At 42.6% G+C, this 18,781-nt stretch overlaps 2 protein-coding genes across 17 annotated transcripts in view; one reads left to right on the forward strand and one right to left on the reverse strand.

Moving 5' to 3' along the window:
- The window catches only part of LOC137161540 (C-C chemokine receptor type 8-like), a 58,871-nt gene that overhangs the window by 31,266 nt on the left and 8,824 nt on the right, over window positions 1-18,781 (reverse strand). For 4 of the 13 annotated variants that reach the window (XM_067560861.1, XM_067560871.1, XM_067560868.1 and 1 more), the window contains 2 exons: window positions 12,402-12,587; window positions 9,054-9,181 (listed from right to left, as the gene is read on the reverse strand). In XM_067560861.1, the coding sequence (XP_067416962.1) occupies window positions 9,054-9,138 (85 nt within the window). In that variant the 5' untranslated portion in view covers window positions 9,139-9,181; window positions 12,402-12,587. Of the gene's footprint in view, window positions 1-4,346; window positions 4,460-5,926; window positions 6,089-9,053; window positions 9,182-9,451; window positions 9,575-12,401; window positions 12,588-18,781 lie in introns of those variants that run through there. The other 9 variants (XM_067560873.1, XM_067560869.1, XM_067560870.1 and 6 more) reach the window with 7 other exon arrangements.
- On the forward strand, window positions 1,540-17,715 carry LOC137161541 (CX3C chemokine receptor 1-like). 4 transcript variants are annotated; one of them, XM_067560878.1, is made up of 4 exons: window positions 1,540-1,788; window positions 4,904-4,975; window positions 9,911-10,007; window positions 14,641-17,715. In XM_067560878.1, exon 4 carries the CDS (start codon window positions 14,650-14,652, stop codon window positions 15,673-15,675), a length of 1,026 nt encoding a protein of 341 aa, XP_067416979.1. In that variant the 5' UTR covers window positions 1,540-1,788; window positions 4,904-4,975; window positions 9,911-10,007; window positions 14,641-14,649; the 3' UTR covers window positions 15,676-17,715. The 4 variants fall into 4 exon arrangements, with proteins under 4 accessions (XP_067416979.1, XP_067416977.1, XP_067416975.1 ...); XM_067560876.1 differs by lacking the exon at window positions 9,911-10,007; XM_067560874.1 differs by lacking the exons at window positions 1,540-1,788; window positions 9,911-10,007 and adding an exon at window positions 3,465-3,532 and having other exon boundaries at window positions 14,637-17,715.

Here is an 18,781-nt window from a genome sequence, read left to right on the forward strand (position 1 = left end):
TCGCATGTAAGATCTAACCTTGAACAAAGGCATGTTAATGAAGTAATTGCATATCAGAGGGCAGAGTAATGTTTGAAGAACAAGTCAGTTTCAGTATGCATCAGAAAAATGGGTCAGATCAACCCTTCTGGAAGGGAAGCCTACAGTAGATGGTTTGAAGGGGAAGGAAAACTTGGCACAGTTTCCCACGCAGAATGAACTCCAGATTATTCTGCCATGGCGTCAGGGTTTTTACCCTTTTTCCCCATCTGAACAAGCTGTGAGTTTGGATACTAACTCTGTATGGATCGGATAAATTCTGGGGGATCCATAGGGGACTAGAGCCATTTGTATGGATGCCCGGCACCGGCTCTGGCTCCCTCTGTCTGCGCCCTGGCACGGAACTCTATGGATCAGCACTGTTAGGCACTTCTTTAGCTGTAGCTGCTGCAGAGGTTCCCCAAGCTCCTTAAAGGGCAGAGAGGGGACAAGGCTGAAAAGTGTATCAATCTGTGCTGGAGAGGAAGGGGATGTGATGTGTGTGCCCCCATCCCACTCTTTTCCCTCTCTGCAGATTCCAGCCATGCGAAAAGCCGTCTTGAAGGTCTTGGCAAGGGGGAAACAGTGACAGCCAATTCCACTTTCGTTCCCTCTGTGCTCCTATGCAACATCTCCTGTATATGCACAGATTCATAGACTTTAAGGCCAAAAAGGACCATTATGAGCATCTAGTCTGACCCCTTACATAACACAGGCCAAAGAACATTAAGCAACTTGGTGAGACAACATGGGCTTCAATGTCAACAGGAGGCAGACAACACCCGACTATCTGTCCTTCCCAATTAATGATACCGCTACTGTCTGCCAGCTGGCCAGGACTCCTACACCTGTCTATATAGGGCTTTGCACAATGGGCACACCATATTGGCTGGCCCTTAGGGTACTCCATAATAAACATGATCAATAATAAAATCAACACAGGGATGAAGAGGAACTAGCTGAAGGAAAACCCTACCAAGACTGAGGTTGTGTTTGTTGGCAGAGGAAGATACTTCAAAGATATACCCACAATTAGTCAAGTCAGTCGGCAGTGGAAGAGTCCTACCTCACTCCTTGCCAATGCTGTGCTTCCACATAGTAGCGTCCATAATTAATGTGGTCTACCATCTCTGACTGGACAGGATACTGCAGCCCATCCTTGTGGATGATGGCTCAGCTTTGGTAATGCACCGTACCTCTCGACCAGATTGTAAGCAGGGACTCTGCATGGGTACCAGCTCTGAAAAATGTACCTCTGGTACAGAATGCCGGCGTGCACTTCCTAAGCAACCCGGGCTATTACAAGCATATCTGATCTGTCCTTTGCTCACTGCACTGGCTCTCCATAGAATACAACTTCAGATCCAAAGCCTTGGTCCTTATTTTCAAGACACTTAGTGGTTTGGGGCTTGAATTAGTCTCTGCCCCCCAAAGATAAATGACCTCACCATGTAGACCCACAACTAGCACCTCCAGCTCTGCTCCTCCGGTCCAATGGAATTGTCTGTATCAAGGGGAAAGCTTGTTTTGTGCAGGAGATAGCTTTCACTGGGAGTGGTTATGGACCCAGGCATTTTTTTTTCTTTTACAGGATCTGAGAGCTACAACAAAACCTCATCACTTTCCATTCCAATTAGAAAGCACAATTTTTTGTGTCAGTCTTCACAAATAAAAGAACATCCTACATTCAAATTTGTCCGTGAAAGAAAAAACCTGATTAGAACAGAAGGCTCTGAGCTGTGCACAGGACTCCGTGTATGGTTTGAAGAGGTAAATTCCAATCCAAGGGTTGTGCGACCAGTATGATAATTGCCTGCAGTATTGTTGGGGTCCATTGTTTTAACTGAAAGGTTTACATATGATTGTGTTCTGCTCCAGGGGAAAGGGCTACCACAGCTCTTCAAGAACTTAAAACAGTGGGTGGTGATTAAGGCAAATCAGCCAGGTTGTAACTGCCTGCCCCTCCAGAGAGAGAGATGCCACCCTTTAGGAAGGCTCACATATCCTGGTTCAAAGTTGATTCTCCAGAGACCAACACATTCTGAAAGATCTTTTGGATAAATAGCCTGAGTTTAAACTGACTCAGGGCCTTCATTCTGTTCCAGCAAACAGAAAGAAAATTCGGTCCAATGTGGGGGAAGAGGAGGCAATCCTTAGGGAAGGGTTGGAGGGATTGACATTGACTGCAGACTTTGTGGAGATGGAGGGGAGGGATGATCTCTGGTAAGCTTATTAGTGCGCATGCAGGTTTTTAAATTGTTTTTATATGTTTTCTCTGTAATGCTTTTACCTTAAAAATAAACGTGCTTGCTTAGCTGTGTGGTAACTTACAACAGGGAGCAATTACGCTGTTCATAGCCTTCCAAGAGACAGCAAAGCAGAGACGTTGCTTATATAGGCAGTCTGTTTTGTTAGGGGAACTCACAGTGTAACCAGGGAACTGTGCAGCCTGGAAATACCTTTGTCAGAAGGGAGAGAAATGTGGGTCTCTGCCTGAGAGAGGTGACAGCTGGAAGCCTGAGAGGGCTTGCCCTTGCTGGAGCAGGGAGGGGGGGAACAGGTGCAATTTTTTATACCTTTTAACAAACAAATGATGTCATTGTCAGTTACTGATTTCAGATAAAAACTAGTTTGAGACAGTTCACCCTTATTTCCAGTCTGAATCCAGATAACATTCACCGTTTCCTTTCTCCTCAAGGCCTTTCCTTACTATCTCATCCCTTCTTCTTTGCTGACCAACAGTTTCTCCTTTGCATCTGGGTTCACATAGGTCCTAATTTTCTAGAGGACATTGTCTTGTGGGGTGGGAAGGGCCATGTTGACTCTTTTTAAGACAAATTCTCTTTGGATTATTTAAAACCACCTTCAGTCACCACTTTTGGTCAGAAGCCTTCTTTTTAGGAACTTCCCTTTATTTCATTAGTTAGTCTTTGAACCAGACATCCTCCATACTTCTTTCCTTCTGGTCTTAGAGCTCATTACTTTCAAGACCTTTAACTTGCAAGTTAGGCTTTTCTTTACAACTCACATTTCTTTAACCAAGCTTAAGCTAATTCTAACATTTTACATTTATTCTACAAGAGGGCTGTTGGAGTCACAGTTGCTGAACCACAGCTGCTTACCACACTGACATTCAGTGCATGCTTGTCCAGATAGGGAGCTACAGCAGCAGAGTATGTGTTACAGGCCAATTGGTGACATAACCTCTCACTGGTTTGGATCACACCCCAAAACACCAAACCCACCCTGTTTCATTATTCAACCCTAATATCAGTGAGGAATCAGAGCGGAGAGCTGAATCTGCAATGAGTTATTACAAGAATGGATGAATAGCCCAAGAGCACTTTGTAGTTCAGCCCAGGAAACAGTTCACTTCCCCTGCTGAGAAGCACTGGCAGTGTACAGCATCTATATAATCCCATAAAAGGACTACAGAAGAAGCAGAAATCTTTTTAAGGAACCATCGGAGTCAGCTAGAAGAACGTATTCACTTTCAATGGCAGTATAGACTGAGGTAAGAGAGAATTATGCTTTATGCAGAATTTGAAGACAACACCACGGAAGAGAGAAATTTAGTAATGGTCTCTCATGTATCTAAGGAATTCTGTAAGTACCAGCCTCTGGGTATCAGAGTGACATTTAAGATGCTTAAAGATGATGCAGTATACCAGGTAACAGCCATGAAACTAGTAAAGGGAAGTTTAGGTTAGTCATTATGAGGGTGGACGGGAGAAATCTTGCTCTGAAATCGTTTAGACAATAGAATTTGCCATGGGAAATAATTAAGGCACTACCACTGGAGATGTTAAAGGACAGATTGAAACACTCATGGGTTACGTGTGTAGGATAGTCCAGCACTAGAGCAGAGGGATGTACTGGAGGCCCTGTCTACCCTGTTATCTGACAGTCTGGGGGGTGTTTTATTTTTTATTTGTATTAAAATTTTACAAATACTAGAGCACAAAGTGCAAAGGTATAGTACTACCCAATATGGTCCAAAAAACAACCCCGCCACCCAACATCTATGTCTATGCAAGTCCATTTAATACAGAGAAGATGTCAGAGAGGAGAAAGAAAGCGAGAAAGCATGGTGTGGATGGATGATCTTATGGTGAAGACACTGTCCCAGAAGATCTGTTTCCTGGCTTTACCACAAACTTTCCATGTGACCCTGGGCAAATTGCTTAATATGTCTATGACTTAGCTTTCCATCTGTAAAAACTGAGATAATTAATAAATAAAGGCTTGCCTGACAGGGGTTATGGAGAGACATGCATTTATGTTTGTGATGTACTTTACTAATATGGTTTTGTAGGGCAGATAGGTACCTGTTGTGAGATGCATGCACCTCCAGAAAGATGAACAGGTGCTTCCAAATGTGTTCCATTGCAACAAATCACCAATGGGTGTAGCACATCCTTAAGGCAGTGAACTGGTTAAACTAGACCAAAAGAGAAATATGGTCACTATTTACAAGCCTATGAAGCATGTCATTAAAATATCAAGGAGGGAAAGGAATTGTTTTAAGGAAAGTTAAGGCTGAATACCAAGAAAGATTTCCCAATAGTGAGGTCCTGTTAGATGGTGGAATAATCCCTAAAAGAAACGATTGGTTGGAATCCACATTAGTGAAAACTTGGTTAGATATTTCTGGAGAAAACAGGCTGCCGTGTAATGCATTGGCAAGCAGATGAAGTAGCTGATTTAACAGGTCTTTCATCTCTAATTTCAAGGATGGCATCATACAAACAATCATGCAAATAACAAGGGGAAAAGAGGGACAAGGAAGAAAGTAGGTGCAGTAATAAATGAGGAGAGGGTGGAATTAACAGAGACTTCAAAAGGCCAAGATAATGCATCCCCTTTGAAAATTTGTCTTCAACAGAACACAGAAAAGAAATCTGAATGATCTGAAAGGGGAGAAGACCTGATAGAAAGAGCTACTGACAAAGAGCAGGTAAGATAAAACTTGGGGAAAATTGAATCCACATGAATTGGCCCATTCAGTCTACATGAATCTCAAAGACATTCAAGCAAACAACTAACATACATATTTACCATGGAAAATTAATTTCTAACAATTATGGACTGCTGGAGGGAGGCCAACAGACTGGAGGAAACATGGAGCAGGGGCACAACCAGAAATTTCCTAATGAGGGGGCCCAAAACTCCCCTCATTGGCTCAGCACCCAGCCCAGAGCTCTGGCCCTGCTTCTCGTGTACCCCAGTACTGAGCTCTCGCACTGCCTCTGTACCCAGACCCCCACTTTCAGCCCTACACCCAGCTCCACACACACTCCCCCTTCTGCTGCCCCGCACCCAGCTCCAAGCTCTCCCCCCTGTACCCAGCCCCGCGGTCTCCCAACCCACACCCATGAAGCTCTCCTGTTGGTGTAGGTGTGTGTCTTCCTTTAAGCGCTACAGCAGTGCAGCTGCGCCAATGCAGTGATTTAAGTGTAGACCTGCCCTAAGTTTCTTTTTAAAATGGGACTTTGACATCTAAAGCTCTTTAAGCACTTTTGAAAATTTTACCCCAGGTCCCTGTATTTGGTCAGTAAAACGCCTAGCACAGGTCGGCGTGCTGTCTGAGCAATGATAATGATCCCTAGTAAAACAACAGGACACATTTTAAGAAAAATATTCACCATGCATCTAGAGAGCAGTGGTACTGTGAGGAGTAGGCAGCACGGTCATAAAAAACTAAACCACTTGGGCTTAAAAACCAGCTTTTGAAATTACTTCGGTTACAGAGAGTCTTATATACAGAGTTATCACCTGGCAAACCTCCGAAGCCCCATACTGAATGTTTGCAGTGCTTGGCTTTTTAGACCCTGATCCTGAAAGCAGCTCCACCTGCACAGGTGTCTGAACTACCACAGAGTTCTATTTATTGTGATGGGGCTCTCACCTGGGCACAGGAACCAATTTGCATGTACAGAAGTGCTTGCAGGCTGGGGCTGTATTCAAGATTAGATATAAGTTCCTTGCTGCAGGGCACAGGGTCTCCCTTGGTGTTTGTACAACACCAGCAAAATAGGGCCCAGATCCTGCCTATGGACCTTGAGCTCTACTGTAATAGAAGAAATAAACAGTGTTAAAAAGTCTCCTGGTATTTTAAAACTTAACAACCCTAAAACCACTAGCAACCACAGAGGAGAGCAAAGAATGCAACCAAACACAAACCAAAACAAGACCACCCACCACTGAGAAGCATCGTTGTCCATCAAAGCTCTTGGTTGCTTTTCTTGATAAAGTTACAAAATGAAAAGCTGAAGGCAAGACAGCAGACGGAATATATTTCAATTTTATAAAGGCACTTGATGCTGTCTTTCATGAAATCTTAACTGTAGAGTTCATTCAGATTGCCTTCGACAGGGCATGGGCCTGACTGGGCTGCTTCGTGCCTATGAAAGCCAGGGTAGTCTTGTTTGCTCTGCATAGATATTAAAGATTTCATGGCACCTTTTATAAGAGCAGAGGTTTGCCTCAGTGTTCTTAGCCATAATTTCCCTTATCCTTGTGATGTGCTGTGACCCATGTGCTGGCTGGGTGCCATACTTCAAACCACAGACAGCTGCAGTTCAGTGTTGCTCTATTAATGTAATCTGGGAAACACTTAGTGTTGAAAGGTCCTATTTAAAGGTGAAATATATTTTAGTGATTTTGTACTGTTAGAAATTATACCTTCCCTTCACTCCTCCCATCCTGACCATTAAACACAACTTCCCCAAGAATATTGGTTTACACACACACATCTAAATGGCTGTTAAACTACCTGAGTCCGCTTCTTCATGAATCTCAACTGAATTGTGGTATTGATGGGTAAACTGTAAAAGTTTTGGCTGAGATAAGGTTTAAACCATCTGAACTCTTTGGCCTAAGTGCAACTGTTAGGGACACCCAGACTATCTGAAAGTTCATGCCTGGATTTCTTAAAGTGACTAGTCATTTTGGGTGCTTCAGTGTTTCGGGTCCCTAACTTAAGACACGTTAAAGGTGCCTGATATTTTTTTGAAAGTGCTGAGCACTCACCCTCTGACAATCATGTCTCTTTAAAGTATCTCAAAATAGAGACTCAAAATTGGAGAACCCAAAATCCATTAATCACTTTTGAAAAAATCTTAGCCTCTGGCTTGTGGTGGTTTTTTGTTTGAACAATAAAAGGCCAAATTTTCTTTAGGTGAGCCACACAAAATACATGAGCAACTATAGAACCTGCAAAATCCTGCATGTGTCCACATGAAGATGGGCACAGCCCTGAGAATAATTGGTTACCTGAAAATAAATCACTCCAAGAAGGAAAAGGAGGGGACATAACCATCTTTTACCTTAAAACAATCATATGAGGAATCTGGGAACAGGAAATAAGGAATTGGCTTAAGTGATGAAGATGTAGTTGTACCACAGCACTTAACAGCTTTAAAAGTGAGAGTCCCTGAAGGAACATTTTAAAAGGAATACTGGAGGAATTATGGTAAAATGCATAGATAGGTATAAGGTGTGTGTAGTTTAACACAGTATTTGCCACAGTCTTGACAGACGGACAGGGATATCCCCATCCTAAAAATGTAATGCCCTCTCTCCCCAGTCCCAGCACAACTCTCCCTCTCAAAACAATCTTGGCTGCCCCTCCTCATTCTCCACAAAAACCCACCCACTTCCAATGGATCCTAGCACCCACAACAACCGTGGTCAGCCAGTGCTGGTGAAGTAGCTAGCAGGGGAAGTTTGCTCTTTTGCTGGCCTTTTATTGCCAAATAAGATTAATAGATTTTAAAGCAGATGAGACCAATAGAAGTTCTAGTCTGACCTCCTGCATATCATAGAACAGAAATCATGACAATTTCCCCATTGGCGATTACTTTTTGTTGTCTGTCAATTAGCATCATAATCCATTGAACGTGTGCTTTACTGATGTTGTACAGTGCTCATTTTTTAATCAGAACGTCATGCAGTACTAAGTACCTTACAAAAGATGGAGTACTTTCATCTACGCAGTTACCTACCAAACTTGTAACCTCATCAAGGAATGAGATCAGGTTCGACAAGATCTGTTTTCTATAAAACCATGTTGACATGCCTATACTTTCATTCTTCATTAATTTAATTCCATATCAGCTTTTACATTATTTTGCCTGGGACTGCTGTCAGGCCAACTGGCCTATAATTATGTAAGTCATCTCACTTGCCCTTTTTGAATATTGGCACATTAGCTCTTTTCCAGATTTCAATAATTTTCCTTGGAGCCCGAGATTTATTAAAAGCTAGATCATTCTAATGGCTCCTGCTGAATCCATGATCACATTATACGTAATGGTATCAGGATACAACACGGGCAGGGGCCAGTGGGGCAGCAGCCACTTTGTGACTATGCTACAAATGCAGTTGCATACGGCCGTATTCACCCAGGGGCCCTGTGCACAGATATCAGTCTGTCAGCCACAGTGCCACTACCACTTTCTTGGTTCATTTATTCTCTTGCCTGATTCTCCTATCTCAGACATTTAGGATCCAAGTCTCCTCCCACTGGAGACAAAGAGTCTTTCCCTTGACTTCAACATGAGCTGGATTAGACCCTGAAGGTATGTCTATGCTGCAATAAAAGACCCATGACCTGGGCTGTGAGACTCAATGCGTGGGTTTTTTTATCGTAGTGTAGCCAGACCCTCAGAGAGCCCCCTGAAGCAGAGTGTCTAGATGCTTCCTCTCATCCCAATCCTGGTTCAGTTCCTTGAATTACTTTCCCTGCTGCTGCATCGAATAATGTCCATGAGTGATGGGGGGTAGGAGCTGTCATGCTGTCTGGAGTGATTTATGATCATGAGTGCCTACCTCAGGGCAGAAACAGAACAGACACCCCAAACTGATGGTATGCTTAATAACTAGATTTCACCAAGCCAGGGATAAATGTGAACTCCTGGATCACCATAAACAGGCAGTCTTCTTTGACTCCCCAATCCTGCCAGCCAGGAGCTATCACTAAGCTGGACTTAGTGATAAGTGGTCACTTACACCAAACAAACAATCCACCTTACCCAATATCCAGGTTGCTTCCAGTCCCAACAGACAAGTCAGTAACCTCAGATCAATTGGTACCCTAGATCTTACACCAGAAGTCATGCCTGTAGCCAGTCCTGCAATAACCTATTTAAAGGTTTATTAACTAGGAAAAAGAAATGAGTGTTATTTAAAGCAAGCAAACATATACACACAAACAAGTGCGATCTAAATCCTAAGAGTGACACAATTGAAACAATCTGTCAATTCAAAGCATCTTTCAGGGCAGACCCAGGAAGTACCCTCTGGGGATCCCTAAAATCAGTTTAGCGTCTCTGGCCCTGTGAGAGTTCAAACAGCAAAGAGATGGAAAATTTTCCTGTCTTTGTTTTATTTCCTTCATTCAACCTCTAAAAAGTCCATAGGATGAGCTTACTTGCATGTAGCATTTCCAAAGTGTGCTGGGCCATTAACCAATTCTTTCTACTGCGATGTTCCTTGATGGCCCATCTGATTTCGATAGTTCTTCTGAATAGGCAGGGGGAAACCCTCTTCCCATCTGAGTTTACAAGTTTAGAGCAAATATTTTAACTTACGTATTTCCTTATAGCATGTAATACAGACATTAGAAAAAAGATTAATGCACACAGTAACTTACAAACATTCTATAGAGTCTAAATGCTAAATACATTCTTATAAGACTGATACCGATTTTGAGCACGTCTCATACAAGTGAACTGGTCTGGTCTCCGGCTATGAGTTCGTCAGTTTTTAGATAATGCCTACAGCCTTGGCAAGACCTGCCAGCATCATCAACCTTAATCTTCTATGAATTAATGATTCTATTATTTTAATTTTCTTCCAACCCTAATCTTCTATGATTCTATGATCACAGGGGGGGACACCAGAAGCTATGAAACATCAAATAGTGAAAGAGGAACACACGCCAGCCAGCCTGCAAGCAGGATCACGGGCAGGCAAGAGACGGATGGGTGTGTAGTCACAAGTATGCAGAAGCGAGTCCATTTGTGTGTGGGAAGGGTGGGGGCAGATGACAAATAGGGTGGAACTGGCTAGGCACCAGTATGTCTTCACATACATCCCCACTAGAAATTAAGGCTCACCCTGGGCCAGTGCGGGCATAAATTATTCAGTATTATCTAAATATACCTCCCTGCTGTGAAACAGCACAAAACCCACATCTGTTCTGGGTGCACCGAAAGCATGCTTTGTTTGGATGAGCAGATGAAGCAGATCAAATAAAAGTGTGAAGGGTGTGATCAAGGTGTGAAAATCCTTTAGGGTTAGATTGCCGAGTGTTATACTTTTGCCATCTCAGTAGGGTGTTAGGTTAGCTCTGAAGTAGAACATTTTATTTCATTTTTGTTGCAGCTAGAGCGAATGACATCGGAAAATGTTTGAAAGATGAAGTGTTAAAAGGTCTGCTTTTGACTTGTCATCAGTAATGCCTGTCAATCTAGGGACATCTACATAAAGGGGTAATGCACTCTACAGGGCTGTGATTTCTAAAGCGCACAAACATTTTGCTCATTAATTAGTCTGTGTAGACTCTGCTGGTGGGCATTAAAAAGTTCCCTTGTGTGCTTTACTATAGCACCACATCACAGCATTAGAAAGCACTAGGGAAATTTTAGTACACACCAGCATGGCCCTACATGGACCAATTAGTGCCTGACATGTTAGGGAGCTTTAGAAATCATACCCCCATATTCCACATTGCTGCACCATAGGCACATTATCTAAAAGTGGTTAGCGTGGGTTGTAGTAACATCATGTTGACATGAGAATGAGCAATTTAACTGGAGAGATGAGAAATATAAACTGGGTTTGCTCTCTTTTTCACCAGGTATGTGGCTCATGACCACTAAAGATTGCAAAACAATTTGTGTGTGTATAAATGTAAATACACACACACATTACAGTATAGAATGCTTGAGAATCCCTGATGTAAGAAATAGTGTTTTAGCAAGGAAATATATCATTCGTGAGCTGAAATTAGAAGCTATGTTTCTGGAAGCTTGGTATGCACAAAAATAAAGCAAGGCTGTGGTTGTGGCCAGAGGAAGTAGACTATGGCTACATCTACACAATAACACTTACAGCTGTAGCGCTTGTGGTGGAGGTGCTTTAAGCCGATGGGAAAGAGCACTCCCGTTAGCTTAATAACTCCTGCCTCTGCGAGAGGCGGTAGCTATGTTGACAGGAAAAGCTCTCCCACCAACATAGCGTTGTCAGTATAACTTAATGCACGCCCCTGAGTGATGTAAGTTATACTGAAGTAACCTGTAGTGTAGAAAAGTCTACGATAGAATGGCCTTGGAAAAAAAAAGGACGAGAGCTGGTTAGCTGAGTGAGACACAGAAGCTAATTTAATGTTTGCTGTATTATAGAAGGGCAAGTGTTTGAATGAGGGGATTTTACAAACCTTTTACAAACCTTTATAGCCAGTGTTTCTCAGCCTCTTCAAGTTAGGGACCCCTTATCTGAAACCAAAGTTTTTCAAAATGGCCCTCCCTTTACAATAAATATAAGAGTGAAAAATGTATCAACGATAATGACAAGCCCATAGAATTTACATGTGTGTGTGTTTCCAGAGGTTGACAGACCATACTGGACTGTGTAAAGGTGTGCAGGAAGAGGGAGAGACTCTTTGCTTTAGACTGTAATAATATTTTCAACATCCCATGACCTCCCTGAATGCCATTCATAACACAAATAAATAAATAACAGTACTGCTAATCATAATGAGCCTTCCTGGTGTTGACACCCCACCAGTTAAGAGCCGCTGGCCTTTTTGAATGTGGTGTTACTATAAAAGCCAGTTTTTTTCAAAAAAGAGGTGCCTATGTTATGTACACAAAATAGAAGGCTGTGGGGGTACAAGTGGCTGACTACGTACACACCAGTTTCAATTCCATGTGCAAAATGGGTGAATGAGTGTACAACCATCGGACTGTATCTGCAATTCGCACCAAGACAAAACCTGCCCTATGGTGTGAAAGGCACTGTGTGTCAAACACAGCTGTTCCTGCAGCATGGGACTGAAACTCTTTGAGGAAACCCACAAGCAGAGTGGTTAAGCTTTAATCATGGAAAGAGTGACAGCAGAGCCTGGGGCCCATAAAAAGATAGAGAAGGTAAAAAAAAAACACACACACACACACATAAGCTCCCTTTCTCAAAAACACCGAGTGTCAAACGACACACATGGGGGGGGGGTGGGGGGGGGGCCGGAGGGTCAACTGTAGCACAGAGATGAGGGAGCACCTATCAGCTGCTGTTAAACTTCAAGATTCAACTTCAGAAGCTATCCATATTTACAAGGCCTATTGATCAGATATTTGGGAATGTCTGGATAAACTTACCCCATAGATCAGAGTATTATATGAACTATTGTGTGATGGGCAGAAGTCTGAGAGCAGCCTCAGCATCACGAGAGCCGGCAGAGCGGAGAAGAGATCATTTTTCCTACAGGAGTCAGAGAGGATGATTTGAGCATTAGAGCCCTTGTTCACCCTGTCTGCCAGGATGCTGCAGTGTCCATCACAGAGCTGTGTATCAAAGTAAAAAGGCAGGTTAGATGAGAAGGGACCAGCACGATTATCTAATCTGCCCTCCCTGCATATAGAGGCCATTGATTTCTCTCAGTAATTTCTACAGAATCTTAATACCTTGTGGATGAACCAGTGCAGTGGTTCCCAACCTGTGCCCACAGGGGCTTCCAAAGCGGCCTGCCGCGCATCTCCTGCTGGCTGCAGAAGGGAGCCGCTACCTAAGGACGCAGGCAGAACACATTGCAGTGGGGCTGAAAGACCGGTGCAGGCTCCTTGCTGCAGCCAAGGGGACAGGAGATCAGCGCTTCCCTCCCCCTGACTGTAGCAGGGAGCACGGTAAAGTGCTCTGCCTGGGTCCCTAGGTGCTGGGGTCGTTGCTGGAGCCGAAAGGAGGAGAGCACTGATCTCCCGTCTCCCTGGCTGCAGAAGGGAGCCACTGCCTAGGGACCTAGGTGGAGTGCACAGGGCTACAGGACACGTGCGGTTTCCCTGCTGCAGCCAGGGGGACGGGAGATAAGCGAGGAGGGAGACAGTCTCCTCGCAAACTCCTTCCATCTGGCTGCAGTGGGGTGAGGGAAGGGCTGCTGGCAGAGACTGGTGACCCTTCAGGGTTCTAAAAATGATATCTGTGGCCCTCAAGCCAAAAAGGTTGGGAACCACTGACCAAGTGCATACACATGCAGTAAGGAAGAATGTATCATCTCCCTTTAGTAAACGGTTCCAATAATTACTCCCACTGTTAAAGATTTACATCGCATTTCCAGTTAGAACTTTTTTTTTAAAACTTCATTGGCTCTTATGCCTTTGCTAGCATCAGATTTATTCTCCACGTTTAAATTTTTATAGAATGATCAATGTACAGAGACTGCCAAATTTAAATACAGCGACGCAGAGGTAGGTGCTGGATGGATTCTGTAGGCCAACCCATTGACTTAAGTGAGAATGCTGCCTACATTGGAACTTGCAAGATCAGACTAAGGGAGCGTTCTACCATTGCCTCTCCTACTCCCTGCTCTGGCTTTGCTGTCAGCAGCAGTCAGAGAACCCTTCAACATTAGCTTTTCTCCAGCCCTCTTTCCTGTGCCCCAAACCCTAAAGATTATTTTAAATGTGTAAGAGGCCTTTTAATTTAAAGGGTTTTGGCAGAGAGCGGGTTTGAATTTTGAATAGTGAGATTTTAAAACTGAAAGCTACAGCTTCCAGCTAGCACAGAACATGGCTGCTACATTATTACAAAATAACAGATGTAAACCTCCTGCTGCACAGCAGAAATCAATCACTAATGACTTGGCATTAGAAGGAAACAGCCTCTGTGGGCAAATTAATTCCTAATTGTCAGTAGTGCAATCCACTGAAACATCTGAAATCTTTGGGGGCAGGGGCTGTTGCTTACTATATGTTTGTACAGCTCCTAACACAATGGGGCCTGATCTAAACTGGGGCCTTGGGCAACACTGTTACACCAATAACAATGAAGCATGCAAATTTGCAATCTTGCTTTTTTTTTTTTTTTTTTTTTTTTTTTTTTTTGGGTCAAAGGAGGATGGCAGCATGATTCAGGGAGTCGCCCCTGTGAGTTGAAATTTAGCTTGAACACCAGTAAATTCCCCCTTCATCATGAGCTTTCACAGGACATTCTCTCTGTGTTATGTTACTGGGCTTCTGGGTCACGTATTCTTGTATATAAAATTCCTGTTTGTTTCCTACATTGACTGCAAATAGTCATTTTTTTCAACAAAGGAGCCAACCCCTGAAAATAATACGTTTATTCAAGTAACAAGTACACCTCACTGTTTTTTGTGATTCCCAACAAACAGAACTGTTTGTCAACATCACTCAATACTGCATCTACCAGTGCTCAAGGTGTCCTACATTTTACGCTGATGAACAGATTTATTTAAGGCATTATTTGTGTGGGCCAACTCTTGATTCACTGGCTCTAGGAAGAGAACTTGACTCTGTCACTTAACTATATTTTGCAGGTTGCTGGATTTACCTCTCTAATGGCTATTTCCCCCCTCCCCCCTTTCTATTTTCTTTCACAAGGCAGTCATTCATCATGACCATGTTCCCTGAAGTGACACCTGAATTTACCTATGATGAAGCAGCTGCAGTTTGTGATAAAGTGGACATCCAGGCATTTGGGAAAGTATTCCTGCCAGCATTATATGCCCTTGTGTTTGCTCTAGGCCTGGTGGGGAACCTCCTGGTGGTTTTGGCCATTGTGAAGGGTGGCCAACAGAAGAGTATCACAGACATTTTTCTCTTGAACTTGGCTATCTCAGATCTTCTCTTCGTGATCTCTCTTCCTTTCTGGGCTTTCTATGTGATGCATGGATGGATATTTGGGAACATAATGTGCAAAATCATCTCCTCTCTTTATTATGTGGGTTTCTTTGGGGGCATGTTTTTCATCACGGTCATAAGCATCGATAGATACCTGGCTATAGTTCGGGCAGCATTTTCTCTGAAAGCCAGAACAGTCAGCTATGGCTCTATTACTACTCTTGGGGTGTGGGCAGTGGCAATTTTAATCTCAGTGCCACAATTTGTGTTCACCCAGAAGACAGAGGAACAATGCACCCCTAGTTATCCTGATCATCTTAAGGAAATCTGGCCCATTTTCTGCAATATGGAAATAAATGTCTTAGGCTTCTTTATCCCTGCCTGTGTCATAAGCTACTGCTATTTTGGGATCATCAGGACGTTGCTTTACTGCAAAAATCACAAAAAAAGAAGAGCCATAAAAATAATTTTAGTGGTGGTGATTCTGTTTTTCTTCTTTTGGACCCCATATAATGTACTGATTTTTCTGGAAACTTTAAGACACTATGAACTGCTTGACAACTGCCACAAATTAATAGACTACGCAATGCATGCAACTGAAACACTTGCATTCAGTCACTGTTGTCTCAATCCAGTTATCTATGCTTTTGCTGGGGAAAAATTCAGGAAGTACCTTTGTCGTTTGTTTCTAAAGTGCTGTTTCTATCGGTCCTGCAGCCAGTACCAGGCTAGCTCTTCAGAAAGCATGCTGAGCCAGACTCAGAATACCAGTGACCAGGATGTCTCTGTCCTTCTGTGAAAGGCTTTGTTAGCATACCTTTAGAAATACACCTTCTCCAGTGGGTGCCATTTAGCATATAAGTGTACCTGAATGCCAACTCCAACAACAAAGTTTTCTGGAACCAAGGATACATGTGAACCCTTAAGCATTTAGAAATTTCAGCTTCTTGTCTAAAATCTGTCTGTGAGTATAAGTAGATGTTTAGATTTGTTGGATTTAAGGCATGTACTCCCAGCCCAAGAGTCAGTTAATATAATTTTATACATTGCACTTATAAAAATAATCTGAATAAGATGCAGTACAATATTGTATATAAATAAACGTAATGAGTAACAAGAAGTGATTCAATTAGAATCTTAATCTCTTCAGAGTTCCAGCAGAGCTGAGCCAGTGTCTAACAGACAAAACCAAGGAGCCAGTCCTGCAAAATGACTCCCCATCAGTGGATCCCTGCACTTGTATCCTCATTGATACAGCTGGTCAAAAATTTTCTAGTTTTGAAAATTTTCAGCGGGAAAAAAAAAGTTTCCACAAAAAAAGTTTCCCATTTTTCAATTAGCTCTATTCCTTGGCTTTGATGGAGTTGTGTGAGGGCTCAGAAATTTGTCTATGTAGAGTCATCTGGAGGATTGGGGACCAAAATTATGGATCTCATCACTCCTGAACTGCAAGGAAGTTAGGAGCAGGACACACCTATAGATATGATACTTTAAAGCCACAGAACCACCTGGAATATTTTCTTCTTTATATGTAATTTTACTAATATTTAATATCCCATTTTTGCAATTGTGTACTCAGCTCAGATTAATTATGAAATAGAAGTTTCTAATTAAATGCCGTAGATTTAATCAAAATATTACAGCTGATGTTTTTTTAGAAGTTGCCTACAGGCATGTGGACAACTGTAATGGGAATTGGGTGCCTAGAGATCTTAGTAAACATTTGGGCTGAAAATTTCAAAGTAAATAAGTCAGATGAAAGATCTCAACCCTTTCTCTCAAAGCAAATAGTTCCTTTTTAAAATCTGATGAACAGTGCAGAAAAAAAAGAGGAAACACCCAGGGGTAAAATGAGAAGTCTCTCCCAGGCAAAGTCAACAATATGACAGAGGTTAAAAATAAATGTTAGGAAAGCTTTTATGCATACACATGAGATGTGGTTGGATATGAGCAAAGAAGAAACACTGGATAATGTAATCCCTTCCATTTTGCTTTTGCACCGGATACACAGAGCCTGATCCAGTGCCTATTGAATCAATAGAAGGCTTCCCATTACATTTCAATGGATATTGGCTCAGCCCCTTAGACTACAGAAGTATGTGAACAGCAGTGCACACCAAAGTGCTGCACTGTAACTCCCACTCATGGATGCTACAGATATGAACTAAAAGGTGTTATACTTATAAAAGAAAAAAGACTAGCAGGATCTTATTCAGGGGGACATGGCAATACACCATGTTTATTGTAAATGTAAGAATAGCAAAAAGCAGTCACATTCACGCATACATTCATACCCAAGAAGTTCTGCAAGCTGGTGTCATATAATTACCAGTCCCTTATTGCATTGCTCGAGCCAGCTTAGTGGCCAACGAGGCTGGGCACGAGGAGGGAGCCGTGCCTCTGTCGGTCGCAAATCCAATGCTCCAAGATGACAAGAGCAGAACGAGATCCCAAAGTTTCCATGTTCCTCTTACCCCATCTTTTATACTTGCTGGCTCTCATGTAAGTCTATGGGCCTTGCTGTGCTCTAGGTTCAGTATAGTTGTTAATCATCAGCTAATTGTAAACATGATGATTCTCTTATTTCTGTACTTTCTTTGTTCCCAGGGTGGATCCTTCTGTACTTTAGGGTCATTTATTTGCACTTCAGGGTCCTTGATAGGTATTCTTTGGCCTTCAGGATTAGGATGGCAGTTGGTGTCTTCACTCCCCTTTCTGTTGTCAGAGCAGTTTAGGTTGGTGCCTTTTTATGCCCTGCACATACATTCCTCACTCACACACACACACCAAGAGAATTCATCAAGATATTTTTAGGTTCAATAGTACCAATTAGTACCAATAGTACCAAGGAAAGAGCTCACTTCAAGAAACTAACAAGATGGAGTCCACTTATGCCACACTAAACAGTACTATACCATTACCATAACAGTAAAGGAAACATTTCTCTCTACCTCTATCTCATTTACACAATAAAACAAGGAGTCTATATCTGATTTGTTTGCGCAGCTCTGGGGGGGGGTGGCTCACGAAGGTTCCTAATTCACATTAATGTAATCCTTTTCGGATCACATTAACGTGAACAGAGAATCTTTCGGTTCATAACTGCAGTGTCCACATGAGGGAGTTACAGTACAGCACTTTGATGTGCACTGCTATTCACACCCCCATAGTCTGAACAGTGGGGCAGTAATGTAGACATGCCCTTAGTTACACTTGTCAGGGATGAACCACCCTTCCACATCTTCCTTTACATCTGTAAAACGGGAATCTTCCAGGGCTTTTGTGAAGCTAAACGCATTGATGTTTGTGTACCATACTTGGAAAGCCTCGGCAGGAAGGTGCTATGAGAGTGGAAAGTGCTCTGCTGGATTGAAAATGCTGGTTCAGTTTACTGACACCCATTTTTACTGCAACAACAGTTTCTTTTGAAATCTCAGAAATATCTCACTCCAGCAGAAGTTGTGAAAATCCCCCAAAATAACCACATTTGCTTTGCTTGCACAATATTCACCAGCTCTAGTGGTAGAAGTGTTGCTGTTTCCACCACTTTTTTAACATCTCACCTATAAAAATAACCAATAACCAAGAATTTATTACTATTTATATTGCATGGTTACTTGTATTGCTGCTCATTCTGTATTCTGTGCTCCCAGCTCCAATATGTTCTTTATGTATTTAGATCCTGATCCAAAGCCCAGTGATGTCCCTTGGCCTCTTTCCATTGACCTCAATGGACTTTGGCTTTGGCTCAGGCCTTCAATAACAAGCAAAGAAATGAATCCTCTTTCAGAACCATCATGACACCAAGCTGGTGCATGGTAACTCAGTTATTTTAAGCTTAAAAATCTACCAACTATGACATTAACACAGTAAATTTAATGCAACGTGACTCACTAGTACAGATT

This window comes from Emydura macquarii, unplaced genomic scaffold (assembly GCF_026122565.2).
Source record: "Emydura macquarii macquarii isolate MOO-44397 ecotype Brisbane River unplaced genomic scaffold, CSIRO-AGI_Emac_v2 contig_2321, whole genome shotgun sequence".
NCBI classification, from domain to species: Eukaryota; Metazoa; Chordata; order Testudines; family Chelidae; genus Emydura; species Emydura macquarii.